General features: G+C 42.7%; 2 protein-coding genes across 3 annotated transcripts in view; one reads left to right on the top strand and one right to left on the bottom strand.

Moving 5' to 3' along the window:
• Positions 1–12,273, top strand: part of adgrg2a (adhesion G protein-coupled receptor G2a) — a 58,383-nt gene extending 46,110 nt beyond the window's left edge. The window contains exons 23-35 of one of the 2 annotated variants that reach the window (XM_076290055.1): positions 1–125; positions 627–774; positions 1,161–1,346; positions 1,527–1,655; positions 1,878–1,923; positions 2,199–2,302; positions 3,110–3,234; positions 4,070–4,341; positions 6,694–6,793; positions 6,972–7,255; positions 7,416–7,517; positions 10,020–10,169; positions 10,442–12,273. The exon at positions 1–125 is cut by the window's left edge and continues 113 nt beyond it. In XM_076290055.1, the coding sequence (XP_076146170.1) occupies positions 1–125; positions 627–774; positions 1,161–1,346; positions 1,527–1,655; positions 1,878–1,923; positions 2,199–2,302; positions 3,110–3,234; positions 4,070–4,341; positions 6,694–6,793; positions 6,972–7,255; positions 7,416–7,517; positions 10,020–10,169; positions 10,442–10,545 (1,875 nt within the window). In that variant the 3' untranslated portion in view covers positions 10,546–12,273. The remainder of the gene's footprint in view (positions 126–626; positions 775–1,160; positions 1,347–1,526; positions 1,656–1,877; positions 1,924–2,198; positions 2,303–3,109; positions 3,235–4,069; positions 4,342–6,693; positions 6,794–6,971; positions 7,256–7,415; positions 7,518–10,019; positions 10,170–10,441) is intronic. The other variant, XM_076290057.1, reaches the window with a different exon arrangement.
• Positions 12,274–12,363: 90 nt separating this feature from the next.
• The window catches only part of LOC143131563 (gamma-aminobutyric acid receptor subunit rho-3), a 16,787-nt gene continuing 6,650 nt past the window's right edge, over positions 12,364–22,500 (bottom strand). Inside the window, exons 5-9 of the mRNA XM_076291202.1 lie at positions 20,615–20,697; positions 19,608–19,745; positions 18,414–18,566; positions 16,940–17,133; positions 12,364–12,663 (exon numbers count right to left, since the gene is read on the bottom strand). Of these exons, the coding sequence (XP_076147317.1) occupies positions 12,364–12,663; positions 16,940–17,133; positions 18,414–18,566; positions 19,608–19,745; positions 20,615–20,697 (868 nt within the window). The remainder of the gene's footprint in view (positions 12,664–16,939; positions 17,134–18,413; positions 18,567–19,607; positions 19,746–20,614; positions 20,698–22,500) is intronic.

Here is a 22,500-nt window from a genome sequence, read left to right as displayed (position 1 = left end):
GTGGACCAGCTGGAGGGCATCCTCTCTGGCCCCAACATCAGTCTGGAGGTGGGCCGGGCTGTGCTGTCCGTCATCAGCAACCTGCTAGGCGCCTCTGCCAGCACGTTGGGCTCGTCATCAAACAGGTGCGTCTCATGTTTGTCCTTCACTGTATATATCCCTATATATCAAGGTCACGTGCGTCTCATGTTGCTTCCCTCACTGTATGTATGCCTATAAATGAAGGTTAAGGTCAACTTTATTATCCCACAAGAGGAAATCCATATGGTTGTTGCGTGTCTCATAACAACATATCATACTCAAATACATAGACAAAACAGACAAAACAATAAACACATAAACATAAACACACACACACACACACACACACACAGATTGTTGCTAACAGAGATTTTTGAAAATAAAGAAGTTTCTTGTACACTTTTTTGTACACGGAACAGTCATGCTAATGAAGCACATTGAATGGAACTTTTCTGTTTATCCCCATAGATACACAACAGCCTTACAAGTGCTGTCTGGAATTCTGGCAAAGGGCTGTTGACATCTGAGCTCAACAGCCAATCAAATTACAGCCCTGCCTGATGACATTGCTGATGACTGAATTTGTCTATTTCCTTCTTCTCCAGGATAATCCACGCTGTTGATACTCTGGGTCAGAAGCTGCTTATCGAGGGAGACAGCACGACAATTGAAGCCGCCTCACTGGTGTTATCCACAACAAGGGTAGATGGGAATAATTTCAATGGCGGGGTATTCATCATCGCAAACCAACAGGTACGGAGTAACATCAACCCAGACTGACCACTGTAGCTCACCATTCATGGATCAGAGGCCGGCAACATGACCTTTGTTGGTTACACTTTACTTGACAGTGTCGACATAAGAGTGACGTGACACTGTCATGAACGTGTCATAAACAAGTCATAAACGTTTATGACATAACGCTTAGGGTTAGGATTAGGGTTAGGTTTAGAGTTAAGGTTAGGGTTGGGGTTATAGGATTAGGGTTAGAGGTTAGGATTAGGGGTTTGGGTTAGGTTTCATGTGTCATGTGTCATGTGTCATGACTGTCATGTGTTCATCACTCTTATGTCGATACTGTCAAGTAAAGTGTTACCCATTTGGGTTATGTTCCATTCCTCTGGTCATCTCTACACCAGAGTACCCGAGCGAAGGTCAGGAGTGAACGCAGGAGTAAACGATCAGAGAGGGAGTCGACGCTGGACGCTGGGGACCTGGGCATGGTCTCTCTGCCTCCCTCCCTGACGCAGCACCTGAGCCCTCAGGAGCTGAAGCAGTTCTCCAGAGTCCAGTTCAGCTTCTACTCCAAGACCACGTTCTTTCAGGTGACTGGTCTATGCTCTGCTGTCCTTTATCTTGTTTCCTGTGTCTGTCTCTCTCTCTCTATCTGTGTCTCTCTGTCTGTCTGGCACTCCTCTCTCGGTTTCTCTCTTTCTCTCGTTCTCTTTCTCAGTTATTCGTTTTACAGTACCATGTTGTATGCCTGTCGTTTATGGTTTTTACAGGACCAAGCTCTGGACCAGTTCCAGTTGAGGCTCAACAGCCGTATTTTGAGTGCCAGTGTGTCCAACTTGTCCATCAGTAACCTCACAGAAGACGTGGAGATTATTCTAAACAATGACCAGCCCATTCCGGTAAAGTTGTCTCAGCTCATACAGTTCTCCTTCCCCAGTCTGTGTATGTGTATGTGTGTGTGGGTGTGTGTGTGTGTGTGTGCGTGTGTGCGCACGTGCGTGCGTGTGTGTGCGTGCGTGTATGTGTGTCTGTGTGTGTGTGTGTGTGTGTGTGTGTGTGTGTGTGTGTGTGTTTCCAATGTGTCTAATCTTAATACCGATGCTGTCTTTTCCCTACCTCAGGAAAATGCCACAGCTGTCTGCACATTCTGGGACTTCAGCAAAAATGGTAATTCTTTTTTTAGTTTTTTTTTTTTTTTTGTAAGATTCCTACCAACTTTCATTTCAGTCCGACATCTCCCTCATGGGGATCTCTCAGTTTAATGAAATTCTCTCAGTGGAAGCATTGGAATTTGTGTTATAATACCATTCCTATGATGTATTCAAAGGCCGATGAATATATAAAGCGCCTTGAGACGATTTCAATTCTTTCTGCGCTATATAAATAATATTGAATTGAGTGAATTTATCACCTCCCTTGACCCCCTCACCTTCCTCTGCTAGGAGACTCCGGGGGCTGGAACTCTGAGGGATGTTCAGTGAAGAACACTACCAAGAACCAAACCATTTGCAGCTGCAATCATCTCACCAGCTTTGCTGTCCTCTTGGTACGGGCGCTAAGCTAATCCTCTTTAGCTGCTAGTGGCCTCTGAGATTAAGAAAAACTGGGTGAAAACAAAGTACAATGAACAAAGAAGACACAGTGGAATCAGTCAACAATAGAATAATGTAGTGTTGATTTGAGCTACAGAGAGTATGATAGAAAGAAAAATACATTAACCTGGATTTGAAATATGAATATCTTTCACATTACAACATGCTTTACATAAACAAACATTTTATTTTTTCCTTCAAAATGTATATATATTACTTGAAGCATTGTCATTCTTATCGTGCTGAAAGTATCATTTCACAGCCTCAAATAAGCACCAGAAAACTAACATGTCCGCAACAACTGCAAAATATCTGTTACTGCCGTGATATTTGATATCAGGTCTGCCCTGTGACGTGTCTGTCTACCCACTCACATAACACATTTACACATGATCAGGGATTTGTAACGTCTAAACTTTACAAACTGACAATAAACACTATCAGGCAATCAGGAAACCATGTATGTAGGCCTACCTTTGATGTAAATAAATGTACACATTCTTACGACTGCAATTTTTGATGTTTGCAGGCGTTGCAGCTACAGTTTACCACAGCTACTTCTGATTTCACTATGGTGTTCCAGATTAGTATCTCCCCGAAAAGAGATCTAGGTGGGGGCGTGGCCAGGCTAATGATCATCTGGGTCCGGCTCAGAAATGCAGATGCTGAGATTTGGTCTCACATTGGTTAGCGTAGCGTTGACGGGGCAAGGGCCTACACACTATAGTCCTGCTGACCTCTCTCCTTATTTTACGCTCCAGGATCTGTCCGGAGAAGGCATTACAGACCGCCTACAGGCCACCATCCTGTCCTTCATCACCTACATCGGCTGTGGAGTCTCCGCCATCTTCCTCGCCATAACCCTCCTCACGTACATATCATTTGAGTAAGTTCTCCATGGATCGGGCTCACATTTCAGTCTGGTTCACGTTGGAAACCCTAATTTAAATGACATGCAAGGTGCAAAGTCTTAAGTCTAACCAAAGCTAATTTAATAACGAGGCAAAATCCATCTGCTATTTCAATACCATGAGCAAGATCCTAAACACTAACACAGGTGGGCCAAATCAGTGCTCCCACATGATGCCACAAGATAGCTTGAGTTCTGGCCCCAGCCGTGCCGCAACTAGCTGGGGCCTGCACCGTACGCTGGCGACCCGGGTTCAATCCCCCCCCCAACTAGCTGGGGCCTGCACCGTACGCTGGCGACCCGGGTTCAATTCCCCCCCCAACTAGCTGGGGCCTGCACTGTACGCTGGCGACCCGGGTTCAATTCCCCGTGGACCTTTCCGGATCCCACCCCAACTCTCTCTCCCACTCCCTTCCTGTTATTCTCCACTATCCTGTCAATTAAAGGCATAAAACCCCAAAAATATATACTAAAATAAAAAAGATAGCTTGAGTTCATGCCCAAAACACTGTGCACTTTGCCCCTCATTTTAATTAGGGCAGGTGTTTGTACCCTAACACTGGGTCATATTCCATATTCTCCTGCTCTTCATTCCATTCTTACTGTTCTGCTTTGTATTCTTTTATGTTTTTTATTCTTATATGTTAAGGGTATTAAGTCAGTGTTGTACTTTGCGAGCAAAGATTAACCAAAGTCAAATTCCTTGTTTGTTTACGCAAACCTGGCCAATAAAGCTGATTCTGATTCTGTTTCTGAAAGCAATGGCAAGGAATGCATGAGTGTGACCTCACCCCGCGTCTTGCCCCCACAGGAAGCTCCGGCGGGACATCCCGTCCAAGATCCTGATCCAGCTGTGCTTTGCGCTGCTGCTGCTGAACCTGGGCTTCCTGCTGGACTCGTGGCTGGCCCTCTACCCGGACGCCGTGGGCCTCTGCATCAGCACGGCCTTCTTCCTGCACTACTTCCTGCTGGCCTCCTTCACCTGGATGGCCCTGGAGGCCCTGCACATGTACCTGGCCATCGTCAAGGTGTTCAACAACTACGTGTCCCACTACATGCTCAAGTTCTCCCTCATGGGCTGGGGTGAGTTCACCGCACCGTCTGCAGGCTCCTTTTTCATTTGATTTGCATTTATTTTTTTATTTTTTTATTTTGTGTGTGTGTGGGGGGGGGGGATTAGCCTGGTCCTACCAGACTCTCGCACATTTCATAATGTACAGAGAGTCTGGCCACTTACCATTGCCAAGCGTTAACTTCCTTGAAGGCGGGTACTCTGTTGAAGTTTAAAACTATTGGATCTGCCCAGAGCCACTCTGGATCTGCCATAACTAATCGCTAACGTTTGGTTGTGACGTATGTCTGGCTCAAACTAGCGCACGACCTCAACGCCATCGTTCTCAGCCACTCCTTCTGTTCGCTGATTGAACCTGCAGATTTTTGCAGGAGAAAACCAGAGAATATACCACAGACCCAGACGACGTACTGAAGGGAAAATTGAGCGGAAGTACTTAGAAGGGCGGAGCCAGACAATGTTTTCATTCGGGTTTGCAGTCATGCTGACTCCTTCTGCAAGCATGCCACAGGATTGCCCCTTTGACTTTAGTAAGAAGCAAAATGTTCATAGGTGCATGTTTGGCCAAAGGGTTTGCAGTTCAGTTTGGTCCAGCAGCAGGCTCTATGGACAGACATTCATACATTCATACATGCAGTGCTACAAGATCAAACGTGCCCACTGATTTCACGATACTGGACCAGGGGGTCGTTTCTAGAAATCGTCGTTTTCTAACTTGCGTCGCAACCTTGGTAGTACGCTCCATCGTTCTTGGATTTGGTGTTTCTAGAAAGGATAGTTCGAACTCTCAATCGCAAACAAGGACGCAAAGTTTGGTCGTTTGAATTACTGCCCCTAGGCAAGTCGCACTTGTGTCGTTCCTTGGTAGTTCCTGTTGGTGTCCGGAGCGCCTAACCAAAAATCAAGTCTCGTGACTCAATGATTGATCTATCCTGTAGCTTAATTTTGATTAAGACACTGCTCCCCTACTTGGCTCATTCTTGCTATTTATGTTAATTAAAGTATTGCCTTGCTTTTAGTATTATAATCTTCACAGTCCCTAACAACAGTAGTGTTAAATAGTGTAGTGGCTAAAGCAGATGACTTATTATCCCAACGTTGTAGGTTCGATTTTCTTATGATGTGAGATTGTCCTCTTGCTTCTCGCTACCTGCAGGTGAACTGTGTGACACGTAGATTCAATTGTTTTTGACTGATGTATTGTACCTATGGTCTCTCGATGTAGAGTAACTATATACATAAATATGTATGGTCAAAACCTATTGTTGTGTCTCGAGGGCCTACTCTTACTCAGAGGTGAAAAGAAGAGATAGGATGCGAATTCCAGCCGAGAGCGCAGTGCACCAACGCGCTGCCGTTAAGCCACGAGACAGTTGATAACCTATGGGATACCCAGATATTTGTCCAGGCTATATATTTTTTCCAACACATAGATATTTAACACAAATAATGACTCATATTGGTCTGCTTAAGTTAACTGTTTTATATGCTTGCAATAGGTTTAGGTTTTGGCTGATGGCAATGACAATACCAGCATTTATCACTCAGTTTAGATTAGAAACATGTCGACATAGGCCGTGACAGAAAATTTCTAGGGGGTGGGGTATTACACGTTGACACTGTTTCCACCAATGATATGTATCGCTGCATCATCAACAACGTTGTTGGAACTATGGTGTTCGAACGTAGGAGGTAGCGAATTGCGACACAGGTACGATGCTTTCTGGAAACAGGTGTAACAGTGTCGTTGTTTGGTCGCAAGTTGCGTCGTACCATGGTGGTTGAGCAACGTCGTTGCTAACTTTTCTAGAAACGACCCCCAGAACGCCATGGAATTTTCTTCCTACAGATATAGGTCTTGTTATATTCCTACAGATATAGGTCTTGCTATATTCCTACAGATATAGGTCTTGTTATAACCTCTCGGTACACTTTCAAAGTTTGTCTGTAGAAACCCTCATCACCACACTACCACAGAAGTGTAGTTATATTTTGAGCATTGTTAGGGGTATAAAATAGCAACGTGGCACCATGCCCGGTTAGCATCACTGTAAGCCCATTCCGTGATAATGCAAATAAACGGTTTTGCTCAAAACGCCACCAATGAACGTAATTTTGCTTTCAATCAGACGTTTGAAGTTGTTAACTACCGTAAATAGAACCTAGGTTGTTTTTACTCTGGAGTTACACTTTAACTTCTTACCGCTTACTAAAGTGGAAGAGACACTCCGATGTGTACCACACTACTAAGATGTAAGAGCAACACAGTATAATCAATGACATCATGCTTATTTATTGTCAAGATTCAAATTTATTCAAGTTTTATTCACCGGGTTTGTGTTTTGTGTGTTGTAATATTGCAGGCATTCCCCTCCCTGTTGTGATCATCGTAATCGCAGTGGATAAAAATAACTATGGCCTTGTCAATTACGGGAAGTACGCTGATGGGACTACAGATGATTTGTAAGTGTCCCCTTTACAATCTTTTTTTGTGTATTTTTGTCACACATTTCCCGTTCAGACTTGTTTTCTGTTCAGGGTGGTTTATTTTGAATGCTGTGTCTCTCTCTCTCTCTCTCTCTCTCTCTCTCTCTCTCTCTCTCTCTCCCTCCCTCTCTCTCTCTCTCTCTCTCTCTCTCAGCTGCTGGTTCAGGAATGAAATTGCGTTCTATGTGGGCGTGGTGGCGTACTTCTGCTTGGTGTTCGTGCTGAACATGTCCATGTTCGTGGTGGTCATGGTGCAGCTGAACCGGGTCAAGCGGCAGAACCCCCAGAACAACCAGCACCGCTCCCACCTGCAAGACCTGCGCAGCATCGCCGGCCTCACCTTCCTGCTGGGCCTCACCTGGGGCTTCGCCTTCTTCGCCTGGGGGCCCGTCAACCTGGCCTTCATGTACCTGTTCGCCATCTTCAACTCTCTGCAAGGTATGCAACACACATGCGCACACACACACACACACACACACACACACACACACACACAGACACACGGACACATTCAGGGGTTTGTTTGTTTAGTTGTTTAGTGTTGTTGTTGTTTTTTTTTTTTTTGATTTGGCATTATGATTTCTCTGTCTCTTTCCAGGGTTCTTCATATTTGTATTCCACTGTGCATTGAAGGATAATGTTCGCAGACAGTGGAGGATTTACCTGTGCTGTGGTAGACTACGGCTTCCTGAGAATTCAGGTATGTCTCCACATACACACACACACACACACACACACACACACACACACACACACACACACACACACACATATACACATATATGGGCAATTCCATGCAAAGGTCATCCTTAACATGGAAAAAAAAAGTTGTGCATACGCAAATAGAACTGTTGTTAAAATCTTCATTTAGGTCTATATTTTATTGTTTGTAACTGATCTGATTGAATTTGATGGAGAATTACACTCTTTTTACATCATAAATATGGTGTGCAACCATACAGAAACAACATTTTTTCACATGGTAATATTATACATATTTAAAAAGTGGATAAATGGACCCAAGGTTCAAACAAATTGTGTCATTTGACAAATTCCAGATTGACAAGGGAATGGTAGAGTAATGTCTATGCTCAGCTTGCCTTTAAGAGCACAACTCCTTACATTTGTAAGGCTTTTGTTTTTAAGTCAGCAAGTTCCATGGCCATGTCACATCCATAACGTTTTATAGGAAAAGTTTATGCTACACATACAGTGTTGATGCGACAATGTCCATAGTGTCTGTGCAAAGCTGATTTATATCAATGTAAAGTGTGATGACCAAATTGTGCCCCTTTCTTACTTTTAAAACCTTTAATGGTGCGTTATGGATGTGACGTTATGGATGTTACATAATGTGAATTTACAAGACTGGAGACTTTGTTATACCTCAAAGCCGATAAAACGTCTGTTCTAGTGGCATGTCAGTTTCAACGCATTTCACCTTAGTGTTTAGGCCTACAATTGACATTTCAAAGATTATTAGGTTGATCAAAACCACAAGGAGGCCTTGCCTAACTATTAGCAAAACAAACATAATATTAAAATACCTCCAGTGATTAGCCTAGCCATAGCCTATTTTCAAGTGGCCTAATAACGAAAATCTGAGCGATTATCTTCCTGTAACTGTCATACTGTTGTTGTACAGTAACTGAATTATCGTGTTAGCTGGTGAAAATGGCTGACTTTGCAGCTGGAGTTAACATAGCAACCTTCTGTTGCAGATCTGTTCAGCCTGCCGCTCACGTCTGCTTAACACAGTTTCATTTTAAATGTGACGCGATATGCCAGCATTTGAAGTGTCAGGTCCTCTGTAGCTAATACCCACAGAGTAACATTAGTAACGACAGCAATAAACTAGATGTACCGCATAGCAGTACACAATATGACCGCCTCTCAGTCCTGCATATTCTCTTCGCAAAAATAAATCATGCTTGTCAATTTGTCTCCATCTCTTACTCCTGCAACTCATGTGCATGTAAATGAGTGTGTGCATATGTGAGTTTGCTTTTGTTTATAAGAGTGTGTGTGTGTGTGTGTGTCTGTGTGTGCACATGCGTATGCGTGCCTGTGTGTGTGAGTTCATGTGTCTGCATTCATGTGGGTGGGTGGGTGTTTGTGTGTGTGTGTGTGTGCTTGCCTGTCTGAATGTGTTTATGTGTGTGTGTGTGCTTGCCTGTCTGTATGTGTGTGACTGTGCGTGCGTGCGTGTGTGTGTGTGCGTGTGTGCACGTGCGCGTGCATGTACTTTATGTGTGCAAATCACAAATGAGTGGGTATGGGTTAGGTTGATGTGGGCTCTTGAGACTAACATACCATAAATATTTTGTCATCTTGGGTGCAACGGTTCAGGTAGGGCTAGTTATAGGGCTAGGTATATACATGTTCCCTGGTGTTTCAGTTGATGACGGTAAAAAAATATATGTATATATATTTTATATTTTAAATGACTTATTGTCCTGATTCTTCCTGTTGATCTTAGTGGGCACTGAGGAAGCAATAATTTCATCGCTAGTTTTTCATGATTACTATTTCAATTGTTTCATATAAAAATTCACTACTTAATTATGTGTTTTATGTAGTTTGTCGAGGACTGGTTCAGACACGTCACATCCATAACGTGAAACCGTCACATCCATAACGCCAGTTTTTCCTACATAATGCATTACAAAAATGACGCATAGTTTCAAAAACACACTTTTTGTGTTCATTCAAGTCTCCTTCATGCTACATATATCATAGTTTCGGCAGTTTCCTTCAAAATTCACAGAGTTTTTAGAATACCTGTAATCTCTCACAAAAGTGTGTCCATTTCATGTCACATCCATAACGCTGATATAATGCCTTGTATTCTTAGGATGAAATTGATTATATGAAATTTGAGGATTTCTCAGTATTCAGAGGACATAGGTTACATTAAAAGTTATGCAAATTAATTCACTGATACTAATTTTGCCCCCACTCTAAGGCATTTTGTTTACCAATATGAGTCCAATTGTCACATCCATAACGCTGGAACTGCCCATATACATATATACTCACATACACAACTTGTTGAAAGGAATTTTGTGTAGCCTTCTTATGTGGGGCACTGTGAGACTATGAAGTCACATGGCAGTATAAACACGTACACACTAACACGCTAACACGCACACATGTTCATGACACCAACATAATAATATTTGGCTTTTATTTGCTTTTGCAGATTGGAGCCGAACGGCCACTCAGAACAACACAAAGAAGACATCCTTGGCCACCACCTCCTCTGTCCACTCCTCCAACTCTGCCCTGACCCAGAGAACCTCCAGGAACTCCTCTATGACCAGCAATGTTCTAGAACAATCTAACGGCATCCGTGAGTAAAATCAAACTTTGCCTTCCTTCTCTTCCTTCTCTTCCTTCTCTTTCTTTCTTTCTTTCTTTCTTTCTTTTTTCTTTGTTTTTTCCCCTTGTTTCCCTTTTCCTCCTACAAGGTTTCAGGGCAAATAGAAATACAGTTTGTATAAATTGTGTATTTGTGTGTGTGTGTGTGTGTGTGTGTGTGTGTGCGTGCGTGTGCGTGCGTGTGCGTGTGCGTGTGCGTGTGCGTGTGCGTGTGTGTGTGTGTGTCTGTGTGTGTCATGAAAGACTCCCCATTCGAGGACAGTTTGATCACAGCTTTGGAAGACACAAATGGCGATGTTGTCCTCAATGAGATCAACAATCCCTATCGCTCCAGAAGACGGGAGTGATGGGACTGGATTGACCCAGATGACCTTCAGGTGACCCAGATGACCTTCAGGCTCATCGCTTGTATCGCATTCATCGACTTGAATAATGTTCTTATTCAGAAAATGTGAAATGGGAGTATTCACCATTTTTAAATGAAGTATACGTCCGATGCAAAGGTTTCTCACTCACTGTGGACTGCTGTGAGCTTTAGCCAAATACATTTCCCACTCGGCCCAAGGAACAGTATTATCGTCTTGACTGCTGGAAGCCTGAGTCCTGACCTTCAAACCCCCAGAGAAGCGTCTGGTCCACAGATGGCCAGGGACTGTTGAGCTCTGACGTTCTGGACACGGGCCCCGGCCAAGGCTTGACAGTCACTGAAAATTAGAAAGTCACTGAAAATGGCTCAGCTTTTGCCTTATGTTGTTTGTGCTTTGTAAATGACCATTTATAAATTATTGTAGACATTTAATGCAAGGTCCCTCTCGTAATGCCCAAATGTCCTTTCATTGGTCTCCAGTAATTTATTGTACACTAATATGTGAAGAGTGGAAGGAGTTGAGTTTTTTTAAACAAATATCGGCCTAAACAACTTGGAACAACTTGTGAAACAACTGAGACTCAAGTGGTATCCAACTCATTCCAGATAACAAAGGCTGTTTGGATTGACGTGTCTTTTAGAGCTTTTTCTTTTATGAGGGACTCGTTTATGGTACTCCTCGGCAATGATTTCCTGCTTTAAATGAAGGTTTCAAGGTATAAATGAAGGTCTTGGTCAAATGAAGTAAGCCAAAGCTCATACTGTATGTTGCTACATCCTACTGTAGATTTAGAAATGTTTATCAGCATGTTGAAAATGCTTCATGGAAATAATTATCAACAGCTGTCATCTTGATACATTTTATGACAGTAAATTTAGTAGTAACAATAGGAAGTTACTAAAGTAGTAACTATAGACAGCTGCTAAATCCTATGACAGTACATTTGCATCACAGCACTTTTGAACAGTTTAGCACCAGTTGGCTTTGGCTAGTAGGTTCCATTTCCTTTCAAGTGTCACCTGAGCCAACTACACGTTTGTGATGACGATTGCTGTATTGCATCTAATATTCCTTCCCATAACAGTGCTGAGAGCATACAGTATGCTGTTATTTAATCAACGTCTCAGTTACTTTAGTATGTCCATGTACCACATACAACATATGATGGCATGGACAAAATATACAATAATAATGCTGTTGTCATGTATTCAATCCTAAATGTTAGATGACTTCATTTAGATTCATTTTTAATATGTGGTTTTCATTCTAATGTGTTTTTCACATTTTTAAGAATGTAGATTTTAAGACATAAACCAGTAAATAGTGATCTATTTTTTATAGAGTGTAAAACACCCCAATAATTATTATATTTTACATCTCATGATGATGGTGATGCTTCCTTCAACAGATTTAATAAATATATCTTTTACATGTAGATTTAACTTGTACCAGCTTTCAATCTGTAAATATCAATGCAAATACATTTATGCCAGACAATTTTTCAAACCATGAATTTCATTGTGTAAATCTGTGTGTGTGTGTGTGTGTGTGTGTGTGTCTGCAATATGTCTGCATATGTGTGTATCCCTGTGTGTCTTTGTGTGTGAGTACGTGTGGGTTCAGTGTGTGTACGTGAGTGTGCACATGTCTGTGCATGCCCGCTAAATGAGTCAAAACCATCTTCTCAGAGAGAACAGGATTCCTGTAGAGACACACAGACACACACACACACACACACACACACACACACACACACACACACACCTACACCTCCAGGATTGGTGCAGACACTTGTGTTCATGAATAAACACTCCAGTAGATGATGTTGAACAGCAGGTAAGCCAAAGGAAAGCCGATCCTGGAGTAGGAGTCTATCAGGTAGCTGTTGCTGATGACCAAGTCGATGTAGTGCTGGACAGGCCGCCTCTTCCACAGCCGCGTGCCCGTCGCAGGGGGAACGTCTGCTGCAGGGTCTGTGGGGAAGCCCGGAGGGTCCGCCGAAAGGGTCGGCATGGAAGAGAAGTCGGTGAGCTCGATGTCTGCCTCGAGGTAATAGCCATCGAAAGCCATGGTTTGGGTGGCGTCGAAGGAGGGCGGCTTAAAGGACGAGAAACAGAATGCTGTGTCACAAACGGGGATTGAATTGTTCGCAGAGTTACTTGTACCATGACACAAGTGGTCTATGAGCTTCCAGGAGAACAACTAGCTTAACGGGTGCAAATAACTGGGTGCATATGCAGGGAACAAATTCTGTTTCGTCATCAGTGGAGTCATAATATGTGGTCGGTTTGTTTACATAGACTTCATTTTTAAATGTACTTCATTTGAAGGTCAGCTGTGTGGAGATTACAGTAATACAGGACAGAGCCCACACTGAAGCAGCAGTCCTATTGATGCTACAGGACACAGCCCACACTGAAGCAGCAGTCCTATTGATGCTTCTCTGACATTTTGTATTGTATTTGATTTGATTTGTTCTCTTTCTGTCATTTCCCACTCTGGAGGTAAGGAATTTTCACGCCCCACCTGACCCCGTCAAAATGGCAACGTTACGATATTATTTTCACATGTGACAGTAGGCCATTTCTGTAAAACAAACTAATTTATTTGCGAAACTTTATGCAGTAGAACTACACGCAGTAGGCATGCAGGACATAATGTTTGCGCAGGAGAGAATGAGAATAAGAGCGCAAGCACCAAGGATTAGATAAGATGTGAAGGCCATGGACATACATCTTTCTTTCGAAAAACAGAAATGGTGAGGCAAGGTAGGCAAGAGAGATACATTGCTGGTCAAAACGTTAGCGTAAGAACTGGTTTAAAATGCTGAATGAAGCACAAAGCTTTACTAAAGCACATCCACTGTTTAAAGTCACAAACACAAAGAACTAAGGTAACTTTTATGCATGCGCGAACCTATACATACCGGTATATGGCTGTGTATCTGTGCCATAACATTTATTCCTGCAGGCGCCTGCTCACGACTGTAGGCTACAAGTTACAACGTGGGCAGGTGGCAAAGTATCATTATTTTACTGAGCGACTTGTCATTCTTGTGCCTAGTCTAAAAAAGCTGGTCCAGGTCAGTATATAAAGCTATCTATTGCTTGCTTGAGGTCTGAGAATTGCACTTACTCGGTTTGGCTGGGAGAGCTAGTCTACCAGTGCCGCTAGGGTTGCCACCTGTGTCTGACAAAAATTTTGACCATCCAATCGACCTTTTTGTTTGTAAGCAACGGCGCCTTTCGCACATCTAACCCAAGATAAAAAACGTCATTCTAAGCGACAATTGTATAGCTAAAATTAGTAAGAATGACAATTTCTAGTTATTTGTTTAGTTAATTGCTTTATTTAATAGCAGACCTTTATTATTTTGTTATATTTTCAACAGTTTTTAGTTGTGGACACCTGGGGGCAGTATAGGGGAATACATAATTAGGTTCTGCTTTTTTGCTTATGTGGAATAAAAACAAATAATGTCATTCAGTGTCCAGGATTTTTATTTTTATTTTCCTGGACAGACCATGAAAATCCTGGACAATCAGGAAAATCCTGGACAGGTGGCAACCCTAAGTGCCTCGTTTGTGACGAGTTACTGTATGTTGGTTGTGCCCGTTTTGGCTGTCATACTTTTAAATGGCTTCGCAAGAAGTAGGCCTACATAGACCATAACTTGTACTACTGTCATCTTCTTTAAGAACTTTTCCCAATATTTCCCATAGCCTATATCGCTTTTCCTGAAGGGGTGTCTTTATTATTTTAACTCACGTCTTTAGCTTCTTTACTGTTGACTTTGCTGTATTGATGCTTTACTGTATTGATGCTAGCCTTCTTGGATACTTTAAGTATTTGTAGAAAATATATATTTAATTAATTTTAACTGACCTGCCCGCAAATGACCCGAATATCATTAAAAAAAAAATTTTATGACTCATAACCGCGGGTGACCGCTTAATTTCGGTCAGACCCAGACGCCCAGACCGTGCAACACTGATACACATATAACAACACACACACACACACACACACAGACCGCGCAACACTGACACACATATAACAACACACACACACACAGACCGGGCAAAACACTGAGGCACATATAACAACACACACACACACACACACAGACCGCGCAACACTAACACACACACACCGTCACACGCGCAACACTAACTCCTGTGTGTTTATATGTAGGCCTGATTATGAATCCTGTGTATGTTTATGTGTAGGCCTGTTTATGTGTTTATGTGTAGGCCTGTTTATGACTCCTATGTGTAGGCCTGTTTATGACTCCTGTGTTTATGTGTGTATGTATCTCCTGTTTATGACTCCTGTGTTTATGTAGGCCTGTTTATGACTCCAGCTCCAGGTGTGAGGCATAGTGCATTAGCCCCTCAGCCCCAGGTGTGAGGCATAGTGCATTAGCCCCTCAGCCCCAGGAAGTGACGGACTGGACGGTCTGGCATTTGGGCAGATGCCAGAAGGGCCGCGGCCCCTCGTGGGCCGTCCAATCACGGAGCGGCATGCTTGTCGGGTTTGTGCGGCCCATTTATCGTAAAGACGGTTTTACAATATCTCTCGGCCCACTATCAAGCATCAATAGTGTTACATGGCTTACGAATAAGCCATTTATCTCTAACTCCCTTTTTCTCTGACATAGATGGAAACTGATCAGTATTTATACCAGACATGAGTCTCTACACTACAGTCATGGTGACCCTCAATATTTACATCAGTCTACATTCTTTTGTAACCTTATTCAATCAAATGATTTAAAAGTGCATTGTTTGAAATTGGAATACAATAAATATGCTGCCTGCATCTTTTATTTTATTATTGGTTTACAAAAGTTAGGCTACATGAAGCAATGACTTCTGGGAATTTAAAAACCGAATGCGTCTACTTCCTTCAGCATGGGGAATTGCCGATCTAGCATGCCTTGATCCTCGGAATTTTCCCCTTATAAAAGCTAATAAACTGCCCCCAAATGCACTTCGAAACATAAGAGAATGTCTGCTTAAATTCAGTGAAGGTGCTACGGCTGAAAATCTACAGTCGGAATTGACACATCTCGCCACGCACTGGGACAGCCTGAAAAAGTCTCCTCTAAACGAGTATACAGTCAAAGCGTCGGACTTTGATGATGCCGCGGAGATATAGGAAGATACAGAAATAAACCTGGTGAGCAAGAAATGTGCTACCTGCAAGAATTGTGCAATCTGTTGCTATTTCCTTCTCCAGGCAGTTAAACCTCTTTACCTGTGCCTACAACTATATATGGTTAGCAAATGAATTCCTAATAACACTGTCATGTACTCAAGTGGCATACAAACGGAGTTTTTCCACTCCTAAATTCATCAAGAATCGCCTAAGGACACGATTGTCACAGGAAAATTTGGAGGCCTTTATGCTGATGGCGACAGAGAAAAAGGTCCTATAATGAAATTGGATGCTGATGAGCAAGCTCCTTCGCACCTTGTTAACTGCATGACGTTAATTAAGACACGTTTGTGGAGCGGCTGCTCTGATGGGTTTCCCATTTACCAACAAAACTAGGCCTACATTCACGCACAGCCGTGGGGCAGAGGAGGCCTGGTGCCACAGTGTTATAAACTTGACTTAAATAGTCGGCTGCTGTAAGCTACAATCGGAATTTTTTATATACCCCTGGTCCCCTGTTGTCTTAATGATAATAGCATCTCATTTCAGGCTATATTTCAGAGTTTGCCGTTCATTTGCATTAACATCGTATTTTGTCATTTTTGGCGAAGACATGCATTCCTTTAGGGATATTGAACATTCTCTAACCATCGTGATTTAGAATTGGTGCAGTTTTCAGCTCAAAAACTCATTTCTTTTCATGGAGAGCACTGCTCTATGCAGTTCTATGGTGCTTTCTGCCTCTTGCGCACGCATATGTTTTCGTGACGTTGCATAGAAATCCATGTAGCCTATTCTAGGCTATTCTTTTTTCATTTTCATATTTCATATTTTTGGAGTTGTGCATTGATATATCCATGTTCTTGGTTCAGTCTTTATGCATATTAAAGTTAGAGTTCAGTTAGCTACAAACGTGTTATGTCCGTGCATGTGAAGTTATCTGTGTGTTGCGGGCACATGCACGCGTGTGCATGCGCGTCCCCGTGTGGGCCGCTGGTTGGTTAAAATGCCAGGGCCGTTTTTTAATCCCAGTCCGTCACTGGCCCCAGGTATGCTCCAGGTGTGAGGCATAGTGCATTAGCTCCAGGTATGCTCCAGGTGTGAGGCATAGTGCATTAGCCCCAGGTGTGAGGCATAGTGCATTAGCCCCAGGTGTGAGGCATAGTGCATTAGCCCCAGGTGTGCCCCAGGTGTGAGGCATAGTGTCATTCACCTTTCCTTCCTTGCGTCTCCTCATCTCCTTAATGGTGGTCAGGTAGTTGACAGCAGCGTACTGGATGACAGACAGGAACACAAACAGGAAGCTGACCCACAGGTAGATGTCCACCGCCTTGACGTAGGACACCTGGGGCATGGAGGCCGACACGCCCGTGATGATGGTGGACATGGTCAGCACCGTAGTAATACCTGGAGGGTCATGAGGATGGTTATGTAGTAATACCTGGAGGGTAATGAGGAGGGTTATGTAGTAGTAGTAATACCTGGAGGGTCATGAGGAGGGTTATGTAGTAGTAATACCTGGAGGGTCATGAGGATGGTTATGTAGTAGTAGTAATACCTGGAGGGTCATGAGGAGGGTTATGTAGTAGTAGTAATACCTGGAGGGTCATGAGGAGGGTTATGTAGTAGTAGTAATACCTGGAGGGTCATGAGGAGGGTTATGTAGTAGTAATACCTGGAGGGTCATGAGGATGGTTATGTAGTAGTAGTAATACCTGGGGGGTCATGAGGAGGGTTATGTAGTAGTAGTAATACCTGGAGGGTCATGAGGAGGGTTATGTAGTAGTAATACCTGGAGGGTTATGAGGAGGGTTATGTAGTAGTAATACCTGGGGGGTCATGAGGAGGGTTATGTAGTAGTAATAATACCTGGGGGGTCATAAGGAGGGTTATGTAGTAGTAATACCTGGGGCGGTATGAGGAGGGCTATGTAGTAATACCCGGGGCAGTTGTGGGGAGGGTTATTTAGAAGAACCCTTGAGAAAGCAGTGCTGAAGATGGCTGTTTTACTTACTAAAATGCAGTGACATTTCGAGTTGTCTGCTCTTATTCAGACTTGTAGACAATAGAAGTCGTCATCTTGAATAGTTTATAGCATCCGTTGTCTTTGTATGTTTACTTCCTGTACATCCTACTGTAGGCATTTCATGGATAGGCACACTTGGCCCAAATCATTTAGAAGTAGTATAATTTAGAAATGTGTCAAATACAATGTCAGATTATTAGTAATAATAATAATTATTACTAATTCATATTTATATATTTTTAAATTTTTTATATTTTAGTTAACTAATAATAATAATTTAGAAATGTGTATGAGCAATGATCAAGTCGGACAAGGTATCTGGCCAGCATGCTGTGCTGTGTCAGATTAACGCTGCTAGAAATGCTAGTGTGAGCACATTCCACTCACTACTGAGAGGGAGGGAGAGGGGAGGAGAGGAGAGGGGAGAGGGGAGGGAGAGGGGGAGGAGAGGAGAGGGGAGATGGCGTTGCATGTGAAAGCCAGAGCAAGTGACGTGGAGGAAGATTATGTGGGTTTCTATATCCTCTTAGGTAGGAACCAGGAAGAAAAAAAAGACTTACGGCTCAAAGAGTAAAATACTCCTCCAAGACTATGTGTGTTTGTGTGTGTGAGTGTTTGTGTGTATGTGTGTGAGAGAGAGAGTGTGTGTGTGTGTGTGTACCAAGGGAGACTCGAGCCGGCACAGCTCTCCTGTCGATCCAGAAGGACACCCATGAGAGCAGCACCATGAGCATGGTGGGGAAGTATGTCTGCAGCATGAAGAAGAAAATGTGCCGTCTCAGAATGAAGTTTATGTACAGCCGGTTATACCAGCCTGAGAGAAACAGAGAGAGAGAGGGGGGGAGAAAAAAGGGGTATTGTTGTTGGCACCAGTTCCTTGTATGCAAAGACAAGCACAGAGAAACACACTCTAAACAGTGAGAGGAAAACCACAGAGACTTGAATAGCCACATGGCCTGAGAGCACACAAGTGCACACACACATGGCCTGAGAACACAAGTGCACACACACAAGTGCACACACACAAGTGCACACACACATGGCCTGAGAACACAAGTGCACACACACATGGCCTGAGAGCACACAAGTGCACACACACAAGTGCACACACACACAAGTGCACACACACATGGCCTGAGAACACAAGTGCACACACACAAGTGCACACACACATGGCCTGAGAACACAAGTGCACACACACATGGCCTGAGAACACAAGTGCACACACACAAGTGCACACACACATGGCCTGAGAACACAAGTGCACACACACAAGTGCACACACACACAAGTGCACACACACAAGTGCACACACACACACAAGTGCACACACACAAGTGCACACACACACAAGTGCACACACACAAGTGCACACACACACAAGTGCACACACACACACACACACTCTATCACGCAATGCTCACAATACATATGAAGAGTTTGGCTCCAAAACGCTGAATCTCAATGAATTTTATTATATCTCTATTTTATAAAATATATTATATCTATATCTCCTTTTTAAAAACATTAAAAAGTCATGTTATTTAATTGTGTAATTCAGGTAATATCAAATAAATTGCGGTTGTGTTGTTTTGATTGAGTAAACATAAATCAATTACAGTTCAACTGTAATTACTATAAAAAATATTAATGAAAATTCATTAAAATGGAGAATATAGCGTTTTGGAAGCAGACTCTTCATATATACTGAACAATACATTCAACTTATTTGAAACTAGTATTTTTAACTAACGTAGTGCTCACTGTAAGTCACTTAGGACAAAGTGTTGGTTAAATACCATAAACATAAACATATGTATACATAAACACAAACACAACAACAAAGACACAACACCTGTGCTGCCATAGAAGGACATTCCACTGGATGGGTGAAACTCCTCGATGAAAAATTGCGAGAGCACAATCTCGTCGGTCCTCAGAGAGTCGTTGCCATTCTTCCAGTAGAGCATGAGGTCATTCTCATTGTAGGCATCTTCAGAAGCGCAGGGGAAACAGACAACAGGCCATTCAGGAGAGAGAGAGGATTTAGGATGCTTTCCAGAGATCTCTTTAAATAGTGTACATGGTATCTAAGAATGCATTTCAGAAAAAGACAACGTCTGCAGTGCACATTCCACTTATACCTAGTTATGACATATAGAGGCCAAAGCGATGGCCCAGATCATATTCTTAACCCCCAGTCCTTTCTCATTCATTTTCTTACTGTAACTCATGGATTTTCCCAGTATTTTCTAGACAATTACATTGATAGCAGTGAAGTGTTTGATCATGAACAGAGTGTGTGTAGTAAAGTAAAAGGCTCATACTCACAGAATCCCATACTAAAGGTTATGAAACCTTATGAAAAATAACCAAATAATAAGTTCTATAGTATAATATTTCTATAATGTTCCTTAATACCTTTACAATATCCTTGCCTTCAGTAATGTTCCTATAGTACAATATATTCCTATAAGATTACCATGTTGTCCCAAAATACTTAAAGATTCCTGTAGTTCTTTTTCGAAGGGGGACTTTCTGAGTGTGTGCAGTGATCGCACTTTCTGAGTGTGTGCAGTGATGAGTGTGTGAAGTGATGAATGTGTGCGGTGATGAGTGTGTGCAGTGATGGCACTTTCTGAGTGTGTGCAGTGATGAGTGTGTGCGGTGATGAGTGTGTGCACTTTCTGAGTGTGTGCGGTGATGAGTGTGTGCAGTGATGAGTGTGTGCAGTGATGGCACTTTCTGAGTGTGTGCGGTGATGAGTGTGTGCAGTGATGAGTGTGTGCAGTGATAAGTGTGTGCAGTGATGGCACTTTGTGAGTGTGTGCGGTGATGAGTGTGTGCAGTGATGGCACTCACAGCTCTCCAGCTCCAGGGAGCAGTTCTGTGTGTCTAACGGGAAGCTGCTGAAGTCCATGGAGCACTGAGCCGTGACAGTGATCCTACAACAGACGCCACTCATCACTTATGCAGTACAGTACAGTATAGTATAGTAACCGTTAACACTCATCACTTTATAGTCCAGTACAGTACTGTATAGTAACCGTTAACACTCATCACTTTATAGTCCAGTAGTACAGTACAGTACTGTATAGTAACCGTTAACACTCATCACTTTATAGTCCAGTAGTACAGTATAGTAACCGTTAACACTCATCACTTTATAGTCCAGTAGTACAGTACTGTATAGTAACCGTTAACACTCATCACTTTATAGTCCAGTACAGTACAGTATAGTAACCGTTAACACTCATCACTTTATAGTCCAGTAGTACAGTATAGTAACCGTTAACACTCATCACTTTATAGTCCAGTAGTACAGTACAGTATAGTAACCGTTAACACTCATCACTTTATAGTCCAGTGCAGTACAGTATAGTAACCGTTAACACTCATCACTTTATAGTCCAGTAGTACAGTATAGTAACCGTTAACACTCATCACTTTATAGTCCAGTAGTACAGTACAGTATAGTAACCGTTAACACTCATCACTTTATAGTCCAGTACAGTACTGTATAGTAACCGTTAACACTCATCACTTTATAGTCCAGTGCAGTACAGTATAGTAACCGTTAACACTCATCACTTTATAGTCCAGTAGTACAGTACAGTATAGTAACCGTTAACACTCATCACTTTATAGTCCAGTAGTACAGTACTGTATAGTAACCGTTAACACTCATCACTTTATAGTCCAGTAGTACAGTATAGTATAGTAACCGTTAACAAGTGGCAGTGATCCTACAACAGACGGCACTCATCACTTTATAGTCTAGTGCAGTACAGTAACCATCAGTGTTTCCCATACGTTGAGTAATCTGTGGCGGGGCGCCACGAAATTAAAACCAGCTGCCACACATCAATGTTCTATGTTGTAGCCTACTATTTAAATTAAGGATAAGATCAAATCCTTTCATTGAGCTGCGCTTTTTACGCACGCAGCCTTTCCTTGCCCCGCCCACTCTCTCTCGTAACGAGCCCGCTGCGGTGCTGCCCCTCTTCTGCATGAGCATTTAACAAAACACTAAACAAAACACTAAAGATTGTTGAAGGATCGTTGTTGCCACATAGAAGCATTGCATAGAAGACGGTGGGCTACATTGCTATTAAATCCGCTTAGCATCGTGACCATGCTGCGCAAATATGTTAAAAACGGCTGCATTCAGGTTAACTCTGCATAAGTTATGCAATCAAGCCGTATCTCAAAGCTAACGTTAGAATACTGGATGTCGAGTTTAGCATGCTAACAGCTGCTTCTCAATTTCAACTAGGTTACTCTCTCCCCCCCTACCCCCCCCCCCCCCCCGTCCACCACAGATTGAATCCAATTCTGTGGGAAACACTGACCGTTAACAAGTGGCAGTGATACTTCAGCAGACAGCACTCATCAGTTAATACCTTACTGTCATTTACAGACCATAATACCCAGGGGCAGCCTGTACTGTACTGTACATGTTGTTTTTTTCATTCTTCTTTCTGATTAAAGCAAAACCTGATTCTGATTCATTGGGCTGTTTGGCAACTTGTGGGCCCTTAACCCACAGCTCTGTGTTTTCATAGCACAATACGGCCTGTGGCATGCTGGCGTCATCGTCTTTGTTTATGTTAGGTAGGGACCACAGCCACTTGGCATTTAGTTTAATGTGAAACAGTTGCTTTCTGTAGATTTTCACTCAGTCTATGAGTGGCTATAGTGGCTATCTTCCATGTGATTATTGGGCAATTTCACACAAAACTGTCACG

The sequence above is a fragment of the Alosa pseudoharengus genome, unplaced genomic scaffold (genome assembly GCF_046254945.1).
Source record: "Alosa pseudoharengus isolate Yale_2024_CS ecotype anadromous, Long Island Sound unplaced genomic scaffold, YU_APseudo_1.1 YU_APseudo_1.1_scf_18, whole genome shotgun sequence".
In the NCBI taxonomy this organism is placed as follows: domain Eukaryota; kingdom Metazoa; phylum Chordata; class Actinopteri; order Clupeiformes; family Clupeidae; genus Alosa; species Alosa pseudoharengus.
The sequence above is the reverse complement of the archived record's forward strand: the minus strand, read 5'-3'. Positions and strand labels throughout refer to the sequence as shown.